Source organism: Vicugna pacos, chromosome 33 (genome assembly GCF_048564905.1).
Source record: "Vicugna pacos chromosome 33, VicPac4, whole genome shotgun sequence".
In the NCBI taxonomy this organism is placed as follows: domain Eukaryota; kingdom Metazoa; phylum Chordata; class Mammalia; order Artiodactyla; family Camelidae; genus Vicugna; species Vicugna pacos.
In genome coordinates this window covers 3,131,544-3,155,697 of record NC_133019.1, presented here as the reverse complement: position 1 = coordinate 3,155,697, position 24,154 = coordinate 3,131,544, and the positions used below count along the sequence as shown (strand labels likewise).

Genomic DNA, 24,154 nt, shown 5'->3' with positions numbered 1-24,154 from the left:
CAGCTTTCCTCCTTTCTCATTAGGAATACTAGAAACTTCGGGAGGTGATGACGCAGTCATCTTGGAGGGTCAAGGGTCTTGGTGGTAATAATAATGAATAATAATAGCTCATAAAAATATTAACCATCCTACTAGGTAACATTTGATAACTTTTTTATGTACCAAGCACTTCCGAGTGCTGTTAAAGTACTCACTTATTTAATCCTCATAATAGGTATGGGAGGTGGGTAGTATTATTATGCTAATTTTAATAATGAAGAAGCAGAGGCTTAAGGAGGTACAAGAACTTAACCAAGATGACACAAATAAGGGGAGGTGGCACCAGGGTCCTCTGAGCCTGGCTCCTAACCACCATGCCATGTTGCCTTTCATAGGCCACAAGCAGTCATTCAGTGTTGACTTGGAAGTGGCCTTAGATCTTATCTCCACCGGAGATTTCCAGTGCAGTCTGCTGACTGAAGACCTCTGATGGAAGATAACCCCTCTTCTTTTCACAGATGAGAAAATGCAGAGTTGGGAATCAGATCAGTGATCGGAATGGAGTGTCCAGGCTGAGTTCCCCCAGCTTCTACTCAAGTTCTGTGTCCTGTAGCTCAGCACATCCCCAGAGCCTCAATTCCTGCTTAGGGACCCCTGGCAAACATGATGGGACAGAGTGGCAGCTTCCCAGGAGTGGAGATGCGTGTTTAACAAGGTACCACACAGAAAACTCTTCAGGGTGGGGCTCAGCACAGACAGAGCTCGGTGCCTGCTGGTTCCTTTGAGAAAGTCACATGTGCTCAGGGATGAGACCCGTTGGGGGTGGTGGGGGAGGGGAAGCAAGGCAGGCTGGTGGGGTGGGGCCTCCCCCCTGGGCCTGCGGTCTTGAGTGACACACCACAGACCCTACAACTTCCGTGGATCACAGTGAAAGTAAAATGTCGGAAGCCTTGTAACTCACCAGGAAAACTGCTGGGTGTGGGGAACCAGGAGGTTGCCCTAAATAAGTGACTTACGATGGGCCTTGGCTGTCTTTAATTACAGGCCCTCTTTAAGCACACAAGCACAGAAGACCTTTGCAAACGTGGCCCTTCTCTCTCCCTCTCTCACAGTCCTCCATAGGCACGCTCTCCCCTTCATTTGCAGAGCATAAACACCACCTCTTACTCATTCACATAATGAGTCTCAGCCCCGTGCCTCTCAGTTGACAAGGGGCCCAGGAGGATCGGGCATCTGAGCCCTCTTCCGTTCCAAGGCCCCAGGGGGCTCCTCCAGCCTCCATCCGTTACGGGGAGAGGATGATGGGCAAAAAGTCCTCCTCAATGGACCAGCCCCAGCTGTCTCTCCTGTTCAATAGCTACTCGAGCAGCCACTTTCCTAAAAAAAATTCCAAAGTTCTTCTGCTCACCCTTCCTGGGCTTCAAGTCAACACAGGCGCTCCCCTCCTGCTCCTCCTCTTGCAAACTCAGCTCAGAGCCCTCTGGTCCTGGAAAGATTTTCTAGGTATCAGGAGAGTCCAGGAAAGCCTTCCTTCCTCTACTTGCCCTTCTTCCTCATCAGAAGAAAAAAGTTGATTTTGCGGAGAGAGAGGAAGGACTTCGAGGCCTGGAGCCTGAAACAGGGCCCCTTAGACCCCCCTCACACGAAACACGAACTCATGGCCTGACGTCATCCCCCCGCCCCTGCCCCCGCTGCATTCTCACCCTCCTACTCCATTGTCCTCCACGACCCTTGGTCAAGGATCAAATGAGAGAAAGTCAGGGAGAAGTAACTGTTTCTTGATGATTTTTCTACTCTCCACTGGTTGCTCAGCCCCTCCCTGGCAGGAAGACCCCCTCTTTCTCCACATCCCCCTAGGCACTGGTGTGTGCTCTCCCTCCAGCCCCGAGTGGTGTACACACTCCCACTGGGACCTGGTGGGAGCTCCCGTTGTGACGCCCCCGTGGTGGGGATGCATAATGGCTGGTCACTCAATCCTGTCATGGAACCCCCACCCTCTGCCCTTCTCCCCGGGAGCTGGGCGCTGTCCTGGAGGGTTGCTGGCTCCTGAGGCTCAAGAGCACAGGTAATTGTGTTCGAATAATTACGAAGTGATGAGGGTTGTTATTAAACATAATTTATAAGTTCACATAATTAAAAGTTTAGTAATGACTGTGTTTAATAGCTGACTGGCAAAGTTCTTGAAAATTAAGCACCTGCTCCAGTCCATCCAGCATACCACTGGGTCCCAGCGGCCCTGGGTTCCAGAAGGGGTCTCCACGTGCCTGGGCATTCGCCCTTCTGGCAGCAGTAGCACATTTCCAGGGATACTGATGAAGAAACAGCAGGGATGTTGCAAGGGGAGGGATGAGGTGGGTCTCGGAGACGAGGTCAGCAGTGGGTCTTCATATCCAACTCCCGACCCCAACTACCTTGAGATAAAGGTTAAGCCCCAGGGAGCGGACAGATGTCGGTCCGGACGGAAGTGTCGGGCTCTGGGGCGCAGAGTGAAGGCAGACCGCAGACGAGACTCCCAGCGCTGATTTCTCTGGCCAGCCCACGCCTCCTGCCTCAGCTCAAACGCCACTCCCTCCCCGCCAAGTGGCTCTCCGCTCGGGAGGCGGGACCGACTTATTCGTGGCCCCAGGAGGCTCGGGGCTGCAAGCTTTGGGAGGCTGGGAGGGGAGGGAGGGAGGCAGGGCGCTGACTGGGCAGTCCAAAGAGGAGGGGGCCTTTAATAGGCTCGCCCAGCGCCTGCTTTGCGGCTCTGAGAGTGGCTGCGGTTCGGAGCAGCGGCCCGGCACCTCCCTCTAGTTCGCGGCTCCAAATCTTCGTCCTTGCACTTGACAGCGGTTGTACTTAAGCTCCTGGGGCGCGCTTTGCTTGGAAAGGCACAGGTAGGAGGCGCGGGCCGCCGGGTGCACATTCACTGCTCTGGGAGGAATTTCTTAACCTTGGCTTTCCTTTCTGGAAGCTGCGGGCGGCCCCGGGGCGTCGGTCGTTCCTGTGTGCGGGCTGCAAAGAGACCGTGCCGGCGGCCCGGCAGCCGGGCCGAGCCTTTCCGAGAGCGCGGCTGTGCGCTGCCCGGCGCCATGCTTCTGCTGGGCATCTTAACGCTGACTCTCTCCGGGGCACTCGCTGGCGGCTCAGAGCCAGAGCAGGAGGTGGTGGTCCCCATCCGACTGGACCCAGACATCAACGGCCGCCACTACTACTGGCGGGGTCCTGAGGACTCCGAGGATCAGGGACTTATTTTTCAGATCACAGCATTTCAGGAGGACTTTTACCTTCACCTGACACCGGATGCTCAGTTCCTGGCGCCCGCCTTCGCCACTGAGCATCTGGGCGTCCCCCTCCAGGGTCTCATCGAGAGCTCTCCGGACTTGCGACGTTGCTTCTACTCTGGGGACGTGAACTCCGAGCCAGACTCATTCGCCGCTGTGAGCTTGTGCGGGGGGCTACGCGGAGCCTTCGGCTACCAAGGCGCCGAGTATGTCATTAGCCCGCTGCCCAACGCCAGTGCGCCGGCGGCGCAGCGCAACAGCCAGGGCGCACACCTCCTCCAGCGCCGGGGCACCCCCGGCGGGCCTCCCGGAGATCCCACCTCTCGCTGCGGGGTGGCCTCAGGCTGGAACCCCGACATTCTGAGGGCCCTGGACCCTTACAAGCCTCGGCGGAACAGTTTAGGGGAGGGTCGCAGCCACCGCAGGTCCGGGCGCGCCAAGCGGTTCGTGTCTATCCCGCGGTATGTGGAGACGCTGGTGGTGGCGGACGAGTCGATGGTCAAGTTCCACGGCGCGGACTTGGAGCATTATCTGCTGACGCTGCTGGCCACCGCGGCGCGACTCTACCGGCATCCCAGCATCCTCAACCCCATCAGCATCGTCGTGGTCAAGGTGCTACTTCTCGGAGACCGCGACACGGGGCCCAAGGTCACGGGCAACGCCGCCTTGACGCTGCGTAACTTCTGTGCGTGGCAGAAGAAGCTGAACAAAGTGAGTGACAAGCACCCTGAATACTGGGACACCGCCATCCTCTTTACCAGGCAGGTGAGTTGATCTGTCGCTTCTTTGGACCAGATGGCCCCCATTTTCTTGAGGTCACCGCCCTTAGCTCTTCAAATGCCCTTTGTGTCGCGCAGTGCCCCTGAGTTTAAATTTCGTTGATCTCTTCCGACTGCCACTTTGGATCTTCCGGGGAGAGCCTGCGCCTGGGCTCGGCGGAGCTCTGGCTCGCGGGCAGCCGGACGCACGTGGGCGGTCAGCGGAACGCCTTGCTCCTTCGGAAGGTGTTGGCTTGGCGCGGCCAATGAGCGCCTCCTGGATCGGGCGCGGAGGGGCCGGAACCCAGGAGGTTGCCGCCCCGGAGCTGCAGTTTGTCTCCAAGGCAGAGAGGAGGCGCTCTGAGGATGGTGTTGGGGAGGTCCGCCCCTACTGTAAGGGGGCGTCTCAGTCCTTTCAGACACCTCCTTCCCAGGCTTCCTCTTTCTGCTTGTGGGAATGGAAGTTCAGCGCCTGCTACTTTCCTCATGGGTGACATGTTGTCATCCTCTGTCCTGGGCCTGGGAAACCTGGATTGGGATGAAGGAACTCATTTGGGATTTTTTTGTGGGCTCAAGTACAGGGAGTACTCCCTTCTTCCTCTCTGCTTCTCCTGCACCCGCTGTGCTGGGCATGCTTCCTTTGTGAGGGGCTTCAGGTCCACTCAGAGCAGGCAAACTAGTTAGAGTACCTGTTTGGAGCTTGGAATTTGAAGTGGAGCTTCACTTGGAGCTGAGTAGAGAACATCTCTCAGTTTTCCCGTATCCCTGTGGGCTGAGGTTGACCTGTTTGCCCTGATGCATGCTGCAGGCCAAAGCAGGCCAGGCTGCTCCTGATCCAGGCTCACTGACACTTCGCATGACCACGCTTGACGGCAGGACTCTGGCTTCTGCCCCTGGCCGTGTGCAAGTGGTGTGAGCTTGGATCCCAGCTGAAGGGTTGGAAAGATACTGAATCTTGGGATTAGGTCCCAAAAGCAGATCAGAAAAGCAGCTCTGCCTTTTGCTGTGGATTTACTGAAAATTTAGATTCATAGATGGTGGCGTGATCGGGTTCTGTGTTTTTGGATTCTTGAAATTTCTCAGCTTACAGGAGACTGGGAGGAAAGGGGTATCCCTGTGACCGGCTTCCTCTGATTTTGGGGGCTGTGACTTGAATCTGTGCCAGGCTCTTCTTTTGCTCACATCATAACCATGGCATTCGGGGGATGCCACTGCACCCTTGGTTACCTGTGGGGCCCCGACACTCCACCGTATCCTGATGGACTGGAGCGCCCGGGGCTGGAGCTGGAGTCTCCACAACAACCCATTTGGCACAGCTGGTCCCTTCCTGGAGCTGAACTTCCTCCTTTCCCAGCCTTCTCCTCCTACCACCTGGTTCCTCTGGGGAGGGCTCTGGCCTGAGTCCATTTCTTTGCGCTCACTCTTCCAAATGAGCTCTGTAGAGCTGCCCTGCCCAGCCCCTACAAGCACTGCCTGAGTCACGAGGAAGAGGAGGTGGCTTCGACCTCCGCACACAGACCAGCTCGGCAGTCAGATGGCTGGGGGGAAAAGCGAAGGCCGAGAACAGGATCTCTTAATGGGCAAAGCAGCTGTTGCCCCATCTGCTACCGGCGATGCTCCTGTGGCGGTCACTCACTGGTCTAGAGTGAAAGGCCTCTGTCCCCGCTGCCTAGTGGCTGGGCTGACCTTTGGAACCAGCCCCTGGAAGAAGATTCCTGCTGGGAATATGGGCTACACCATCAGAAGGATCCGCCTTTGGGAGAAGAAGCAGTCGAACAGCGTGACAGCTTCTGTTTGTCAGTGGTGTGTGCTCGGCCCCAGGGGGCTGTGTTGACCATGCATAATGGGTACAAGATGTATGGCCACTTGGGCTGGAAGCAGTGATGTGCAAGATGTGAGCCTTAGCAGCTGCGTATCCCTCAGGCGTCGAGAGGGCAGAGCAAGAGAGCGGGGAGCCGCGCCGGCAGGCCTGTCACCCAGGTATGTGCTTGACGCTTTAGAGTGAACATGTCCCCCTGCGTCCTTGCCAGCAAAGACTTCAGGGCCTGCCGCATTCTCAGAGTCTCAGGAGTGGCTCATTCCCGAACCGCCTAGGGAAGGTGCAGGAGGGGGTGAGAACACCAGCACGCAGCTGCTCCTTCTAGAAGAAGGCCAATGTGGTCTCTGGGTGCCCAGGGCAGGAGATCCTGCTGTACCCCCACACAAAAGGGACTTTTGTTTTACGTTGTAAGGGTTGGTAGTAATCCTTTAAATCGGATGCGTGAGCGTCTCTGCTTAAACCCCATTTATTATGATGGTGGTTTCACCAATGCTTTTTCAAACTAAAATTTGAACTTAAAATATGAAATATGAAATACGAAAAAGATATGAAAATTTGAATTAAAAATATATAATGTGTCTGGATAAGACATTTTTAGAAATGTGCTTTTTTGGCAAATTACCTTTTGTCTGTAAGGGACCTTGGACTGATGGACACTTCTAGAGTCACCTGTTCCCCCAGAGAAACTGGAAAAATGGCGAGGACCCCTTTCTGATCACATTCCAGTTGTGGTTTTCATGGGGGGGGTGCCATTAGGAGGGGGTCGGGCTTGGTCGGAGATACTCCCTCCCAGGGAGCTCTAGGTGCCAGGGGTGCCCCGAGGGGAGCAGGAGGGGGCCAGGACCAGCAGGCCCTGGAGCTCCCTCTCTGACCAGGTCCGAGCTGCAGCGGTGGAAACAAACCTGGGCCAGGCCACAGGGAGCCCCGCTGTCCTCTTGGCAGGTGGAGGGAGGGGTGTGGGGTGTGGAAATCAAAACACCAGGAAGATGAGACCCAGGGAGGACCCTTTACTGTCTGCAGAGGAGAAGAAATGGATCGTACAGCAGGTATTTTGACCACTCGAGGAATTTTGCTTAAAGATGCAGAGCAAGTCCATGTTCCTGGAGGAAGTGTGCACGTCTGATTTTGCAAAGCAGTCAGCCTCTGGCCTCGTAACAGCAGGGTGAGGTCACACAGGGCTGGAACCAGGATCTGAGAATGAGAGCCAGTCTTCCGGGGTGGACGTTCATTCCTACGAGAAGTTTCTGCGACTTCTTGCTGCACACCAGGCAGCGGGAGCCAGGCCCTCCACGCTGAGACCCAGCAGGACTGCGCTTCCCCAAGGCATCTCTCTCTTCAGGGCCAGCACCTCTGCTGTTCGGGTGGCTCTGTGGCCGGCTGGCTTCCATTCATTTGTCTGCACATTCTTTTACTACTTGTTGAGCCTCTGCTGCTTCCAGTACCGTCCTGGGCTGTGGAGATACAGATACTAAGCTGTGGCCTCTGGCCTCCAGGAATTCGCTGCGTGTCAGGGACCCTGACAAGGAAATAACCCATTGCAATGTGGTGTGTAAATGCCCGGGGGAGGCTCCTCTGTTGAAAGCCCAGTGGGGGTCACGCTCTTCAGTCCTGGAGTCTGGGAGCCGAGGACAAGGGACAGACACTCAAAGGATGAAAGGACGAAGGACGGGCAGGAAGAAAGGAACTGGTGGTGATGAGAAAGGAGGCCTGTTCTCTTCCTGGTAGGAGGCCCGCTCCTCCAGTCCACCCTCCGTTTTGCTCTATGTGACGTTCCCTCCTTGGGGCTGACTGTTTTCAGGATTCGCAGTTCGTGGGGTTTTGCCTGCTTGTGCCTCATTTATCTACATTTCCCGTCGCACTGAGAACTGTGTGTGCTGCCCCGATTTCCCCCGCACCCCCGCCTTCCTCTTGTGGGACCGTTGAGGCGGCGGGCTTGTCGGCATTCTCCTCTCGTCCTCTCCTCGTTCGTGCTCGCACCTTTCCGCCCCTCACGTCCCAAGCTTGGCGCTTTGGCTTCCCGTTCTGGCCTTGGGTTTTGTGGGGACATGTACGTGTTCCATAGTGTGCAGACTGGATCAGCATTCTGGATCCTCACTTGAAGTAGAGGCCAATTCTTTCCATGATAAACTAGTTGTGGTATGGCAGTGAAATTTGGTGTTCAGACGAAAAAAAGTGCTGATAAAAAAATGGTAATTATTTTATACACATCTCCCCACACAATAAAGAGTAGCCTGATTTTGTCAGTCTTTCTTTGGAAGTCAGGCCTTGGAAGACGTTAGTGGAGAAAGACAGCTGTGGACTTGGTATTTAATAGTTGGTAAATCTTTATCACTGAGTGGAAACTCAGCGCCACTCCTCTGGGAAAGGGTTGGGGGCGAGAGAGGAAGGAAGGGAGGTGATTGCTCCCTGGCCTGCATGGTGATTATTCTTCCGCCCCCTTGTCTTACAGCACAGAAGGAAGCCAATAGTGATGCTGGAGGGAGGGGAGGAAGTTTGGAGAGACGAGTGTGCCCTGCGGTCTTTTCTTCCTTTTTTCAAGCGCTGGTTAGTCAGGATGGCCAGCGAAACCTGTTGCTCCGCAGGCCCTGCCCTTCCCCTGCCCTTGAAAGCGTTGTAGCTGTTGTTCGCGCCGTGCGGCACCCATGCTCACCTGGCCGTGACACCTTGCCCGGGTCGCGTGACACAGTGGAAAGAACACGGGCTTGGAGTCAGCAGAGCTAAGCTGGGGTCCTGGCATTTGCCCTTTTAGCAATGACGTTAAATGGATGAGCTGTTTGCACTTCCCTTTACTCGTCCATAAAATGAGGGTGACGATGAGGAAGGGCTGTTGGTGGACGAGTTCCTGAGTGTTCCCAAATCGGTGCTGAGGGCAGCTGTGACCATTCCCACCTCAGTGTGTCTGCTGTTGCCCAGTGATCCCCGATGTGTCCCTGGCCAGATCTTGGGTTGGGGGTGGTCTGGATTCGGCACATTCTGTCCCGCTCCCCTGCACGTATGCCTGGCACGTCCTGTTTAGTGTGGAAGCTGTGGACTCCGCAGTTCCCATTGCGCTGATCTGTAAACTGCTTCCGGCAGGACGTCCCTATACCTCTGTAGCCCCTCGGACTGGCCGGTGGACGCCTGGCGGTTCAGTGTGCTCCCGGGCAGGAGGTGCCGTAGCAGTGGTGGAAGGACTGCAGAGCTCTGGGTGCTCAGGTCGCTCGCCTCCCTTCCCAGGGATTGTTAGTCCCACTTTCAAGGCTGTCAGGCTGCAGGGTAGGGAGAAGGAGTCTCAGGTTCTTTGGCATTTCATCTTGGCTCTTTGCCATCATGTTTTGCCCAGAGGAAGGAGGGCCCAGTGAGGAGCCGGCAGACAGGTGCCCAGCAGGGACGGGTCAGTGTGTCAGGGCAGCTGTGGGACAAGGAGCCAGTGCAGCAGGGAAGCGCAGACATCACTCCCGGAGCCCTCGAGGCCCTTCGTCCTGCCGTTCCCCTTGCCCCGGGCCTCCCCTGGCCTCTCTCCACTTGGTGACCAGCCTGCTGTCTGGGGACAGGGGGTCTGAGGTGGACGACCTTGCCCTCTGGAGCTCCCTAACCCCTGCATCCTTGGGATTCACGTGCCCCAGAAGCAGCATGCAGTTGTAGGAAGGGCCCGGCTCTGAGGCTGCCCTGCCTGGACTCAGCCTTCACTCTGCCCCTCCCCGTCTAACCTTGGGCTGGGCCGCTTACTCATCCTCAGAATGGGACTAGTAGTGGCATCTCCTTCATAAAGCCGTCGTGCGGATTCCGTGAGTGAGGACAGGCGAGGCTGTCGGAGGGGCATCGGGCACTCAATCGGCGTCAGCTGCCGTTGGACTCGGCGTGCACCCTTCCTCGAAGTGGTGGCTTCTGGAGAAAGTCTGGTCTTCCTGCAAGCTTTGGCTCCTCTCCTTTGTCACCGAGGTCATTCTCGTTGTCTGGTTTCCCCCATCTCCTGCTGCAATGCCACTTTGTGCATCTTGAGGGATTTAGATTCTGCTGATAGAAGCCCTCAGGGCACGTCAGCCTCCTCTCCCCGGGCATCCTGACTCTCGCAGCCCGGGCACTGAATTGGTAGGTTTTTTTTTTCTTTCTTTCTAGCAAGGCAAGGCCCTCCCATCCTTGGGGATTACAGGCAGAAGTGGATTTGGGGTTGGGTGAGGAAATCCAGTGGCGCATGACAGAGATCCAGATGAGAAGCGGTCTGAAAGGGCCGTGTTAATGCCCGCGCAGGGCGATTGCACCAGCAGTTACCACCCTAACTCATGTGGTGTGATTCAGACCCCATTCTTCACTCCGTAGTGGCATGGCCCTGGGTGAGTGAGCTCAGCTCCTGAGCCTCCGTTTCCTCACCTGCAGGATGAGAGGACGGGTAAGTTTCGTGAGTGGTACACTTGGATGCAGAGATGTGGCCGTGGACCTGTGCACTGGCTCACTTGCCTAGGAGTTCATGTGCACAGGAGGTGGTCACACCAGAACGTGTCTCTTCTGCCACGTTAAAAAAAAGAGCGTGCTTGATTTCTCTGGGTCTCCCTCTCTTCACACTGCCGGAACACGCAAGCATCTTGGTATGTGGTGGGGGAGTGAGAGGAGGAGGTGGGGGCTGCAGGGAAGGCAGTTGGGGGGGGTGGGTGTGTGGGGGGCAGTGTTGGTGAACGTGGCTTGGGCTGCTGCAAGGTGCTATCCTTGTTTGTTTGTTTGTTTTTAAGCCATGGCTCCAATTATGTTATAAAAAGAGACGCTTAGAAAAGAATCATCCAGGAGGATTAGCTTCTTGGCCAGGATGATTCTTGGGTCACTTGGAAGAGCGGTTGCAGCTCTAAGAAGAAATGGCCAGTCACCAGAAACAGTGAGGCAGGTGGGGGCCGGGCCGGGCCTGCGCCCTCCAGGTGGAAGGAGCCAGAACAGTTTCCATTTCTGGAGACAAGTGCCAGAGCGGGAGAGGTTGAGGCGACTGGAGTGCATCTGAGTTCCTTCCAGAAGGGCTGTGAAGGAGGCCTGGCTGGGCTGGCGCGGCCGCCCGTAGGCGGTCAAAGCGCAGAGGCCCAGTAAGTCCCCACCCGAGCCCTGGCTGGGGGCAGAGGGCCGGGCAGAGCCCCCGAGCCCAGGCAGCTGCGTCTTCCCGCAGAGCCAAGCCGGCCACCGCAGGACCGCTGCTCTCAGCCACCCCGACCCTCAGGAAGTTCGCTGGCTCTCTCTTTCTTCCTCTTGTTTGATCCAGGGAAACTGGGATCTCTTGATGGAAAGAACAGGTTGCTCCTGGCCAGGAAGGGCCTGCAGCTGCATGTCTGCTTCAGAGAGAATCCACCCACCCCGAGAGGAAGGAGGCTTTGGGTTTAAGGACCTCCCGGCCGCAGAAGCAGGCCCCGACCTCCGCCTGAGCTCTGAGCAGGGCAGGGGATGGGGCTCTGAATTTCCGCATGGGTGACTTCACGTCTCTGTGAGTGTTTTACTGACTACACCACGTGGGTCAGCAGACGAGGTCGCCATTAGGGGTCTTTCCATTCTAAAGCAGACTGTCCTGGGTGTTCCCTTTGTAACCTAGGGGCCTGAGGGGCTGAACACCCTGGGGTCCCAAAGGAGCAGAGGCTTAGGGCCTTGGGACCATCTGGGTCCTAGCTGGGAGATGGCCCTGAGGACAGGAGTGACCTCCTGAAGTGACATCCCTGCGAAGTGATGGGCCAGCACCAGACTCAGCTCCTCGGTGCTTGTGGCTGTGCCCTCCCTCCTACACCAGGCCAGTGGTGAGTGTATATGTGGCCCCGGGGACGCTGACACGCTTGTCCTGCGGGCTGGGACCTCCAGGCTGGAACTTTCAGGGGTGCCCACCTTTGGGGGGTCCTGTACTCTGGTACCCTCTCCCTCTGCCCCTGCACGAGCCTTCCGCTTCCCTTCCACCCTCACCGTGGCCCTCCCCTCCCTTCCCAGCCCCCTCATCCACCCAGCCTTTCCTCAGCGGCCATGTTCCCTGAACTGTGGGTTGGGTGAGCCTGCCTCCTGCGATCTGACCGTAGTTTTCTGGTTGCAGAACCCCGGGAAGGAGGGCTTTCCGGGGCCTGGGACTTCGGAGAGGGAAGGGTGCTCAGAAGAGACAGGAACTGGAGGTCCATCTGGGGGTTCCTAGAAGCGGCAGAGGTGCTGTGGGTGAGCTGGGGACAATCTTTCACCCGCCAGTGACTTCAGTGCCCTCTGGTTCAGCCTGATCGCCCCCCGGGTGGTTCTCTGGCCAGAATCACTGTTAACTCATTAAGAGGTGTGACTGTCACCTGACCGTGGGAAGGCAAGTGTGACTGCTCAGGTGGTAAACTTCCGAGTGCTCTGGATTAAATTTTGCCGAGTTTCTGTACTATGACCACGTTTCCTCCTCTGTCCCCTGGCCCCACTAACACGTGCTGGCTGCCCACCATTTCCCCACGTCAGCATGCACGCGCACACACATACACGCACACGCATGCACACAGCCCTGAAGAGGCACACGGCTGAGGACGCCCTGTGTGCGTGCTGTGTGAACGCCTGGGCTCCCCGGGAGACCACGCCAGCACTTTCTCCTGAGCGTGAACTTGGGAGCTGCTGGGTGATCAGCTGGGACAAGGTGGAAGGAGCGCGAGTGTCTGGTCCTCAGGCCCCGAGTGCACGTTTCTGCTCTGGGACTCGAGCTCCTTTGAACTTCAGAGAAGTCCAGGGAGGGTGATGATAACAGTCATTCTTCCAGTGGGGTGTTGGAGGGCTAAACGGGGCCCTGTGTGTCAGGTACGGGCCAGCGTCAGCGCTCATTGAGGCAGCACCGTGATCGGCTGTGATCGCGGTCTCAGCCCGCACCCTTGACCAGTGGGTGTGATCACGCCCGAGCCGCCTCAGACTGTGGCGGGGACTACGGGGGATGCTGCAGGTCAACCTCAGGCTGTCAAACAGCCTCCCCATTAAAGGCGGGGATGTGACGGAGAGGATGTCAGCGTCACCCATTCAAAGTGTCTTCTCAGGAGGAGCAGAATGTGTCCCGGTGTCTTTTCCTCTTGCCAGCTCCCGGGCACTTAAGGTGCCGGGCGCGTTGCTAGCCTGTAACGCTCAGCGGGTCCTGTGAGATGGCCGCCCTGGAGCCCCGTGTCCCTTCTGCATCCTCGAAGTGTGTCACATCTGGGCTGCTGGAGGCCCTGGCCCCGCTACGGTGTTTCAATACAAAGATGGGCCTTCTTACTTAGGTCACAACCCATTTAACGTATCTTCTTCGCAGCAGCCGTCAAGCCCGTGGCCCCCTGAGTGTCTGCGGCCAGTGGAGCTGGGTCTGGATCGGGGCTTGTGTCTGCCTTGCTCTGCCCTCTCCCAGCCCACAGAAGCCAGGCCTTGGGCAGGGTGGGCCCTTGGCCAGAGACCCTTTGGCGGAGAACCCAGCCTTAATTCATGGTTGTCCAAAGGCAGTCACCCAACAGGGACCGAGGCTCCCAGAGCCGACGGTGGACAGGATTGTGCTGGCCTTCCACCCCCGCCTGCCCAGCCACGGCCGGAACCTCACCCAGCTGGGGAGTCGCCCTTTTCAGGGCTGCCGGGCCGCCAGGCTGCCTCTGTGCAACGTGGTGTCCTTCCAGTTTAATGTCGTACCTCCCTAATTTGCCTCCCTGGGTAGGGTTTGGGCAGAGTCTGCTCAGCGAGCCGCAGAGCTTTCTTCCTGAGGGCTGCTCCCTCTGCCTGCGCTCACCAACAATAGCCCCATGGCTCTTGGGAGGAGGGCCTGGCCGGGGGGTGCTAGCCTGGGTGAGCTCGGAGTGGGGCAAGTGGACCGTCCAGTCAGATGTCCTGCCTTCCCTTCTGGTCCCTTCTGTCACTGTCCCTGACTCCTGGCTGCCTTCTGCCTCTCCCCGCCTCGGCAGGACCTGTGTGGGGCCACCACCTGTGACACGCTGGGCATGGCTGACGTGGGCACCATGTGCGACCCCAAGAGAAGCTGTTCAGTGATCGAGGACGACGGTCTCCCCTCGGCCTTCACCACCGCCCATGAGCTGGGTGAGGCAGGAGGGCCCTCCTGGGGGCCGTCCGGATTTGCCTGGGCGTTCAGGCCGGGGTTCGGCGTTTGTCTTAGCTCCCTCATGCCCTGAAGCCTTTGGGGTCCTTTCTTAGGGCCAGAGTCTGCCTTAGCAAGGGCTTATTTTCTCCCAGTTGCCCGAGCCCAGTTGACCAGTGATGCTGTCCGAGTCCATCGCTGTCTGAGGGTCTCATTAGTTAGCCTATGTTACGTGCTCTGCTGTCCTCACTGAGCCCAAGCCTGGTGGATGGGAGGGAACATCAAGAACAGGCTCTCAACATTTGCAAAGCGATCTACCCTCAGGCAGCAATGACCCACCTGAAAACCACTGACACGGGCTCTCCCGCACCCCCACCTGGTGCCCCCACCCCTCACGCCTTCTCACCTGTAGCCCACGTTCTTCTGCCCACTGAGTCCTTTTGCCTCTCCCTCAGGCCACGTGTTCAACATGCCCCATGACAATGTGAAAGTGTGCGAAGAGGTGTTTGGGAAGCTCCGAGCCAACCACATGATGTCCCCAACGCTCATCCAGATCGACCGTGCCAACCCCTGGTCGGCCTGCAGTGCGGCCATCATCACCGACTTCCTGGACAGCGGGCACGGTAAGCCGGGCGTCAGAGGAGGTGGGCCCGCCCTCTCTGGACCTGTCTGTCCTGTCACCTCCGGCATGCATGGCCCGAGGAGTCAGGCTCTGACGCCTTGGTCCATCCCGTGGCCCTTGCTCCATTCTCTCCCTGCCTGGAGCCCCGGTGCTGGCCACGCCCCACCCTTCCAGGCTCCTCCCTAATGAATGCCCTCGGCTCCCTGCAGGCGACTGCCTCCTGGACCAGCCCAGCAAGCCCATCGCACTGCCCGAGGACCTGCCGGGCGCCAGCTACACCCTGAGCCAGCAGTGCGAGCTGGCCTTCGGCGTGGGCTCCAAGCCCTGTCCCTACATGCAGTACTGCGCCAAGCTGTGGTGCACCGGCAAGGCCCGGGGCCAGATGGTGTGCCAGACCCGCCACTTCCCCTGGGCAGACGGCACCGGCTGTGGCGAGGGCAAGTTCTGCCTCAAGGGGGCCTGTGTGGAGAGGCATGACCTTCACAGGTACAGGGTGAGTGAGCTGCAGCGGCGCGGGGAGGGGCTGCTGGGGGGAAGACTTCGGGCCCTCTGCCGGGGATCCGCCCCGGCACACGTGCTGTGTGACCCCAACTGTGCCTCGGTTTCCCTGGCTGTGGTCCTGTCCCCTTCTTGACTCTAAAACCAGATGGAAAAGTCATGGCTGGTCAGAGAACCAGCTGAAGCCTCGGGCAGGTGGGGAGCCTTCTGCAGGGGCAACCGCCAGGCCCTGAGCCGCAGCCCCTCCTCCCCAGCTCTGACTGGCTCACTCGGGGCTCCTTCCTCTCTGCCCGCGTCGGCTGCTGAGGGCCCGAGGTGAGCCAGGCTCAGAACCGCGGGATTTGTTACAGCCCGAACCAGGCTTCAGTTTCTGTTGTGGCTTTTGAAGTTGGAACTAAAGGAACAGAAGTTATTTTTTTCCTGATAAATAGGAACAGCAACCAGACCCAAGCGAATTCAGAACCCCAGCTATTCTCTGAGCACATTATAGACATTGTGTTCTCCAGGTCTTGGGCTGGGGTCGCAAAGGGATTTGGACTTTTCCAGATAAAAACAAGAGGTCCGTCCTCTCCCTTGACCCTGGTGGCCATCGCCCCTCTCCTGCCCCCGCCCTGGCCACAGGAAGGCTTGCCTTGGGGTTTTATGCACACAGAGGTCATATGATAAAAGAGCCTTCACGAGGACTTTATCAGTTGCCCTGAGATGGGTGTGGTCCAGAATTATATATAATCTGTGTTCTGGGAATATATATTTAACTAAAGCTTTGTTCATTTATTAAGCAACAAGCCACTGTATTCAGGGATCTGAGTAAGATACTTCATTGGTCAGAAAAGCAAAAAAAAACATGGGCCACGTCAGAGGGGCCTCACAGTCTAGCGGAGATGCTGGAAAAGTGACTGTAAAATAAAACACAGACGGGTGTGCGTTGCGTGTTAAGATGCAGTTGCTTTGAGGGCAGGGATTTGCTGCACATGGTGCCAGGCATGTAGGAGGAATTCAACAAATACTTGGTGAATGACAGATTGAATGGCAGGAGGCAGAAGTGTTTCTTGTAGGAATGGGAGGAAGAAGTGATGCCAGGTTAAAAAAAAAAAAAACAGCATCATCTCAGAAGCCACAGGAGCAAAGTTAAATATTGACACTTTCGGCCTTGAGGGGGTCACTGCTGACCTTTGAGAGGGTGGCTCCCATGGTTCGATGGGCAGAGCCGAGGAGGGAGGAGGTAGAAAGAGCAAGTGCGGTGACTGTCAGGAGGGGAGGGGACGGAAGCAGGGGGGCTCTAGTTAGAGGAGAAAGCAGGGTTAAAGGAAGTGTTCCTTTACAGGATGAAACAGATGTGCTGACACAACGAAACAAGAACTGTCTGACAGAGGACAGCTATGATAAGCGTGCCGAGTAGCTACCTAAGTTAAAGTACTTCTCTCACACGCAGCCGGTTCCCGACTGGCTCCATGCGGGTCGGTGGCTCTGGACTCGGCACTTCCATGCCAGTCTTGCTCAGCCGGGCTGCTTCCTCGGCTGCCCAACTTCTGTGTACTCGGGGGTGAAAACTCACTTTACTGTCAGCCTAAGAAAAACATAATGAAGACTGTAAATTTTCGATCCCCTCTCCACCTTTTTGAAAAAGAGAACAACACTGCATAATTCACCCCAAAGCCAAACAGAGTTTTAGGATTGCTTGATAGCTGCTGTCTTTATCCCCCCTTTGTACAAACGTTAGATGTGCTTGCAGTGAATTTTCTCAAATTCAGCCCCGCATTGAGGTGGACACCAGTCTGGTTTGGTGAAAAGTCTGAGTTACAGAAACCTTACAAACGAAAGTGCTCAGATGCCTGTGGCGACACGGTTCCCCGGCTGGGCTGGGGCCGGCCCCCCTTTAGCTGCAGGGACCCTCGTAGGCACAGGAACAGTCGATACGGAGAAACCTCGAACTGCACGGCACTAGGATGCATCACACACGTTGCACTGTTTAACGACCTTACACGGAAGTGTTGCCGACCCCGTTTTTGCAGGCGAAGCACCTGAAAGTTAAGGGATCATCACCCCTTGCTCAAGACCGCCTGCGTGGCGAGGGCAGAGGCTTTGGTGGGATTTGCCCGCCTGACTCCACAGCCCAGAGGCCAGTCCTCTGAGCGGCCTCGGGCATACCTGGGAGCAGCGGGCATCTGCTAATCAGCAGGTTGAAGTGCTGTGTGCGCCCGGGCGCAGGGTCATCCGCTGGTCATTTCCCCCCGTGACACAGAGTGGGTTTCGTTCTGGTGGGATGGGGTGGCGGAGGCTGTCCCATGTAGCTCCCCTGTGGTCCCTGACCCCCGCAGGGGTGTAACAGACTCTTCTTTACAGGTGGATGGCTCCTGGGCCAGGTGGGAGCCCTACGGCCCCTGCTCCCGCACCTGCGGAGGGGGCGTGCAGCTGGCCCGGAGGCAGTGCAGCAACCCTGCCCCCGCCAACGGCGGCAAGTACTGCGAGGGAGTGAGGGTCAAGTACCGCTCTTGCAACCTGGAGCCCTGCCCCAGCTCGGGTGAGGGGCAGGGCGGCCCCGGCGGGCCTGGGGAGGTGGGCCGGAGGTCACAAAGTTACCGCAGTCCAGTTCTAACCCCCGGGACCGAGTCTGGAAGTGGAGCCAGGCAGAACCCTCTTGGGATCATTCCTCTGCCTACCCACATCTGCCCGGGGTGTTTCCTACGGTGCTGAGTTTGGGAGGCTACGTGGCCCGAGGGCGTGAGACCCCGGAACCCTTTTCATTAAGCGCCCACTAGCCCATCTCCGTAAATAGGAATTCTTCATCCACGGCCCCTCAACTTGGGTGGGAAGAAAACGACAGCTCCATATTTACTAACCTTTTAATCTAAAATTTAGTACTTCCTTCCATTAGAAATCAGTATTTTTTAACTAGCCTCTCCATCTAAAATTTAGTGTTTCTTTTAATTAGGCAAAAAGCGCCAGTGCTAGTAGCAGCACCTCTGGCTCTGCCACCGATAGAAATCGCAGGTGTTTTCATGTGACACCTCAGTGGTTACAGATTTCTTAACATGCCATTTGCACTCATCACTACTGTGAAGTTACAGTAGTTAGTAGACTTATTGTTGAATCTTGTTATTAAATGGGTTTGCAAGGAAGCTCACACAGCACAAGTACGTTTCCAGGTGTACTGGTGGTTGTATATGACTGTAATTGGTATTCCTTGTCATCTGTGTACGTATCTTACACATTTAAGAACATTCTGAAAGCAGCTTCAACAGCCCACTGAGGGGTTCTATTTAGGATTCCCGTTACGGGGGAATTTAAGGCCAGACGACCGGGGAAGGAGGTGCATCACCTGGGGGAGGCGTTGCCACCGTATCCTGCGTGCTTTAGTCCTTTGAGGTGGGGTGGCTTCTGCGATGAGGGCCACTGGCTGAGGAGGGGGAGGAGCCATTGGGGGGGTGTGCTGAGCAGCCCTGGTAGGCGGGGCTCTCCCCGTTGCCCTCTCCCCCACCACCCCGCCCTTCAGCTCCCTACACGTACTTCCCCCACCCCCAGCCTCTGGCAAGAGCTTCCGGGAGGAGCAGTGTGAGGCCTTCAACGGCTACAACCACAGCACCAACCGGCTGGCCCTGACCGTGGCCTGGGTGCCCAAGTACTCGGGCGTGTCTCCGCGGGACAAGTGCAAGCTCATCTGCCGCGCCAACGGCACCGGCTACTTCTACGTGCTGGCGCCCAAGGTGGGTGAGCTAGGGTGGGACGCCTGGGCAGGGGCATGGTCGTTGGGGAGCCTCGAGCTGAGCTGCCCCTGCTCCTCTTCTCCCCCTCCTGGGCCACTGCAGGTGGTGGATGGCACGCTGTGTACCCCCGACTCCACCTCGGTCTGCGTCCAGGGCAAGTGCATCAAGGCTGGCTGCGACGGGAACCTGGGCTCCAAGAAGAAGTTCGACAAATGCGGGGTGTGCGGGGGAGACAATAAGGGCTGTAAGAAGGTGTCCGGACTCTTCACCAAGCCCATGTGAGTCCTGTGCCCTGGAGGGCGCAGCCAGGGCACAGGGGTGGGGTGGTGTGTGGAGCTGCCCCCAGGCATGGGAAGCTCGGGGTAGATGGGTAAATGCCAGATCCTGCCCAGACCCCGTGCTCGCCTGTGATTACGATGTTCATTCATTCATCCAACAAAGACGAGAGTGAAGAGGAGGCTCGGGTAGGACCCCGCTGGGCGGGAGATGACACTCAGGGAGACAGCAGGGTTGTCAGGGTCTGTCTAGAGCTCTAGGGTGAGACTGAGCTGCATTCAGATCTCAGCTCTTCATTCTCTAGGTGACCCTGGGCAGGTGAATTCTAGGTTTCCTCACCTGTAAAGTGGTTTCAGTGCTAACGTATTTCACGTCCTGCTGTTGCGAGGATTAAGGGAGCTAATTAAAGTGAAATGCCTAGCGCAGTGCTGGGCGTGTGACGAATGCTAACTGGATGCTCGTGAGGAGGGTGACCCACCAAAACACACCTGGGGACAAATGTGACCGCCTCCCCCCTTCCTGAGCGTCAGGCCCTGGCCTCGGGACGGGATGGAGGTGAGAGAAGGTAGAGCGGGGCTGGGGCTGAGGGAACCCCCTTCCGGGGCGATGGGCGCCGGGGCAGCTGGGGAAGTGTCTCTGTGCCTCTTCTGCTCCCACCTCCAGAGCCTCGGCTCCAGGCTTTCCGAGGCCCAGCACGTTCCCTTTGTTTTCAGGGGGATGCGCCCCCTGGAGAGCCCAGACCCCAGGTTTGGGAGAAGCAGGCGGTGGCGGGGGTGTGCAGGCGGGGCCCTGCTGTCTCCGTTGAGTGTGGTCAGCTCTGACACCTAGGAGCCCAGGTGCTGGTGACAGACAGCAGGGCCTCCATGGCTGTCCAGGGCCCTGTCTGACCGGCCCACAGACACAGTGCCCTCAGCTGAGCCCCGCTGGCAACTTCTCTGGGAGCTCAGGCGCTGCGGCTGTTGCAGGCTGTCCTTGTCCCTCAGGGGGCCTGTGGGGGAGACTGAGTGGGGAATTTAAGGCAGACCCCCCAGACTTGCTTCACTGGCTGAATGGCAGGTGTCCCATTCACGAACTAGTGGAAGCAGAAGGGGCTAAGACATTTCAGCCTGCTCCTTGCTCAGATGAGAACACCAGTGCCCGGAGAGGCTGACTTGCTTACATCAGGGAGCGAGTGTCCCAGCCAAGGCTTTGTGCAGGTCACCGACTCCAGGCCACATCCCTGCAGACGTCGAACCCCAGCCCTGTCATCTCCCTTCCTCTTCCCCTTCCTCCCTCCCGCTCTGGAGGCGACACAGCTGGTGTGTCCGGCTGTGCCTGGTGTGGCCACGGTCTCACTACCGCTCAGTTTGTGTGAGCCCTGAACACGGCTGTGGCAGGGGCCTGCCCCGGGTTTATGAAAGAATACAGGTCATGGAGTCACGGCATCGGAAGGCAGGGAGGCCCTCACACCGGGTGCCTGTCTGACCTCGCCCCCTCCACCCCCAGGCACGGCTACAATTTCGTGGTGGCCATCCCAGCAGGCGCCTCCAGCATTGACATCCGCCAGCGCGGCTACAAGGGGCTGATTGGAGACGACAACTATCTGGCCCTGAAGAACAGCCAAGGCAAGTACCTGCTCAACGGGCACTTCGTGGTGTCGGCCGTGGAGCGGGACCTGGTGGTGAAGGGCAGCCTGCTGCGCTACAGCGGCACGGGGACCGCGGTGGAGAGCCTGCAGGCCTCCCGGCCCATCCTGGAGCCCCTGACGGTGGAGGTGCTCTCGGTGGGGAAGATGACGCCACCCCGGGTCCGCTACTCCTTCTACCTGCCCAAGGAGCCTCGGGAGGACCGCTTGTCCCCGCCCAAGGACCCCCGGGCCCCCTCGGTGCTCCACAACAGTGTCCTCAGCCTCTCCAACCAAGTGGAGCAGCCGGACGCCCGGCCCTCTGCACGCTGGGTGGCGGGCAGTTGGGGGCCATGCTCGGCCAGCTGCGGGGGTGGCCTGCAGCGGCGGCCGGTGGACTGTCGTGGGTCCCCCGGGCCACGCGGGGCATCCGTCTGCGACGCTGCCCACCGGCCGGCGGAGACACGTGCCTGCGGGGAGCCCTGCCCGGCCTGGGAGCTGGGGGCCTGGTCGCCCTGCTCCAAGAGCTGTGGCCGGGGCTTCAAGAGGCGGCCCCTCAAGTGCGTGGGCCACAGGGGGCGGCTGCTGGCGCGGGACCAGTGCGACCTGCGCCGGAAGCCCCAGGAGCTGGACTTCTGCGTGTTGAGGCCATGCTGAGCGGGGCTGGCCCTCTTCCTCTCTCTCCACCTCCGTGGGGCTGCCATGGGCAGAGAGCAGTGGCCGGGGGCCCAAGCCACAGGGTCCCCCACATCCAGGGACAAGGGCCTGGGTGGGGTGAGAGGCTCCTCCTCCCCCCCGGTCTGGGCGGGGAAGGCAAGTCACTAACGCACAGTCTACCTCATGCCCGGCTCCTCTGGGTCCAGCCTCGGGGAGAGGCTGAGAGGTGCTCAGATGCTGGGCCGGAGGCTCGGGGCCCATCTCCGAGGGACCTGGAGGATGGGCTCCTCCCAACGGGACTTCAGGGACCTTGGCCCCCGTCAGGGAGGCTGCAGGCTGCTGGAAGAGCCAGGGCCCAGCAGCCTGGCACCCTCAGGGGGCCCCAGGGCTCTGAGCCGTCTCTGAACAAGGCAGGTCATCATGGTGCTGTCAGCCACTTTGTTTTCTCACCGACACGGACTCAACAGTGAAAACTGGCCGGGGGTGGGCTGAGCTGAGGGGGCAGTGGGGTTGGTGTAACTGGAGCCTGGGCCGCTCTACTTGGGATGAGGCGTGTGTGGGGGGGTCCTGATTTCAGCCGTCGCTTGCAGGGTCACCTCCTCTCCCTGTGCCGTCCAGCTGCCTGACAAGTGGGGGTGCTTCGGCAGGTGTCCTCCGCGGCTTTGCAGGTAGAGACAGGTAGTCAGGAGGGAGACTGGCCTTCTTCAAGAGGGAGCTGAGCATTTAAAACAAAGATGCTGAGAAGACTTCCCAGGGGTGGATTCTGTGGCTGAAGCAGGAGTCTGAAGAGAGAGCTAGAGCATCCTACTGTCTCTGGGCCTGGGTGTGCGCTTTGGGGGAGTGTCGCCTGGGATGGGGAGGAGGAGGCCCCAGTTCTGCTGGCGTCTTCCTCCAGGGAGGCAGGTGTAAGCAAGGCTGATACCTTCATCCAGCACTGCCCTAGTCCTGATCCCACTAAGGGGGCCCTGGGACACGCCCGGGAGGGCCAGGTGCGGGACATGCATGTGGATGTCATCAGACAGCCACACGCGGTCTGGCCTGGGCATACCACATTGCATCACAGGCTGCAGTTTCTGCAGCTGGATAATGGGGTTCACTGTTTGCTACCTCAGGCTGTGCTCTCTGGGAACCCACCCTTGTCCCTCCGCAGGGGCAGTGGTGACCCTGGTGCCTCCAGCAGACGCAGCTGTCGTCCCCTGTGGTCTGAGCTGCCCAGACTCAAGAGTGAGCTTGGGTGCATGCTTCCTGGACCCACAGCCCAGCCACCCACCGAGCCTCCAGATGTGGTGACAGGGTCTCTCTCTCCGGGTGCTTTGGGGACAGGTTTCAGGAGGCACAAAGGCAACTGGCTGACCCGGGGGCCCTTAGCAGCCACCAGCAGGAGCTGCTGGAGACGGGTGCATCTTGGAGATGTGTTAGTGGGGTAGAAGCCAGGGTGTTTCCTGCAGCTCCGAGTGGGAAGACGTTGTGGGGTTAGAGCTGTTTGTCCAAGCAGGCTCTTCCTTGAGGGTGCAGCTGTCCCAGCACGAACATGGGAGAGTCTGCTTCTGAGTGTAGGGCATGAGTCCTGGTCCTCAGTGAGGTGACATCACAGCGAGTGTCTTCCCTGGGGAAGGGAGTCAGTCCCCCCTTTTTATTTTTTTTGGTTTCCACTAATAGTCACTCCACAGACCAGCCTGCCAGCCAGGCATGGCCGGGATGGTGCTCTTACCCCTGGCTCAGCCTGGCGGAGCCCTCAAACACGCTCCCACACGGGGCAGAGGGCAGGCGGATCGCTGCGGCAGGGCTGCGGTCACCCTTGAAGACGGGAGCGAGGAGGAATCCCGCCCCCCCATGAGTGAACACTGCGGGGCTGCAGGGCACCCGGGGAGACGTGGACCCCTCTGGCTGACGACAGCACCGCCCCCGGGCCTGGTGCCCCCATCCTCGGCGAGGAGAGGGTGGCTCGGGGGCTGTGCGGAAGGGGCAGGGATCGGGGGGGAGGGAAGGGAGCCGCCGTCGGCGGGGGCGCCTGGCCCCCAGCACCGCGGCCTTACCAGTCATTTCTAGGAGGGACAACCGACCTTGTTCCTGACACAAGCTGGGCCTTGATGCTCTTTTCTGTCGTGATGCTTTTCTATTTCCTTTTTAAAAGAAGTACAACCAAGACAACTTGGGAGGCGTGTCTTGTCTTGGACATTTCTCTAATCCAACCCATACTCTCCACGGCTGAGCAGAGACATGCCTCAAGGCACAGGCGAAGGTGCAGGTGGTACCTCACGGCTCTGGAAGAAGAGCAGCATTCCGGGGGCCGCAGCAGCCTCTCCTGGGGTGTGGACAGTAAGGACCTGGGCTTGGGAGCCCCTGCCTCCTCTGCCCGTCGTGTGCACTGATTGGAGGAGCCCAGCCTCGTGTGCCTTGCCGTGTGGGAGCTGGGGCTGGGGAGCTGAGGAGAGGTGGGGGGACCTGAGTGTCCCCGGCCTGGGCGTTGGCTCCCAGAGGCACTAGACATTGTCATGTATGGAGCCCCCATTGTGTTTGGTTCTTTTGCATTCCGTGTGCTGCAGAAGGAAGGAGGACCTGGGTGCGGCTGGGCTGTGTATACTGTGTATACGTGGGAGCTGGCCACTGCGGGGACAACGGTCCACTCCTAATAAAGTTGTATTTAAGACCCGTGTCCTGCCTCTGTGACTTCACCTCAGCTCCACACATACTCCCCATGCCTACTGAGCACCCACTGTGTGCCTGCAAAGGTGCCAGGGGCCACGATGCCACAGCACAGTCCCTGACCTGGGCAGCTCCCAGGCTGGCCAGGAGGCGGATGGGGACAGGTGAGGAGATGGAGGAGGGGATGAGCCGATGCTAAGAAGGAGAACTTGGGTCGGGGTGTGGGGTGTGGGGCTGAGTGACCGGGAAGGGCTGGCACACCCCGGAAGGGGCACACCCGCTGAGAGGGGTGGGAGCCCTTCAGCAGCAGAGCGCAGGCTGGGGCTTGTGGGCTCC

At 58.5% G+C, this 24,154-nt stretch overlaps 1 protein-coding gene across 2 annotated transcripts; it reads left to right on the top strand.

Moving 5' to 3' along the window:
* Window positions 1-331: 331 nt before the first annotated feature.
* Window positions 332-23,824, top strand: ADAMTS15 (ADAM metallopeptidase with thrombospondin type 1 motif 15). 2 transcript variants are annotated; one of them, XM_072953740.1, is made up of 9 exons: window positions 332-694; window positions 2,933-4,007; window positions 13,682-13,814; window positions 14,268-14,435; window positions 14,644-14,927; window positions 17,276-17,453; window positions 18,455-18,636; window positions 18,739-18,914; window positions 20,398-23,824. In XM_072953740.1, exons 1-9 carry the CDS (start codon window positions 498-500, stop codon window positions 21,170-21,172), a joined length of 3,168 nt encoding a protein of 1,055 aa, XP_072809841.1. In that variant the 5' UTR covers window positions 332-497; the 3' UTR covers window positions 21,173-23,824. The 2 variants fall into 2 exon arrangements, with proteins under 2 accessions (XP_072809841.1, XP_072809842.1); XM_072953741.1 differs by lacking the exon at window positions 332-694 and adding an exon at window positions 2,741-2,855 and having other exon boundaries at window positions 3,318-4,007.
* The last annotated feature ends 330 nt before the right edge of the window (window positions 23,825-24,154 follow it).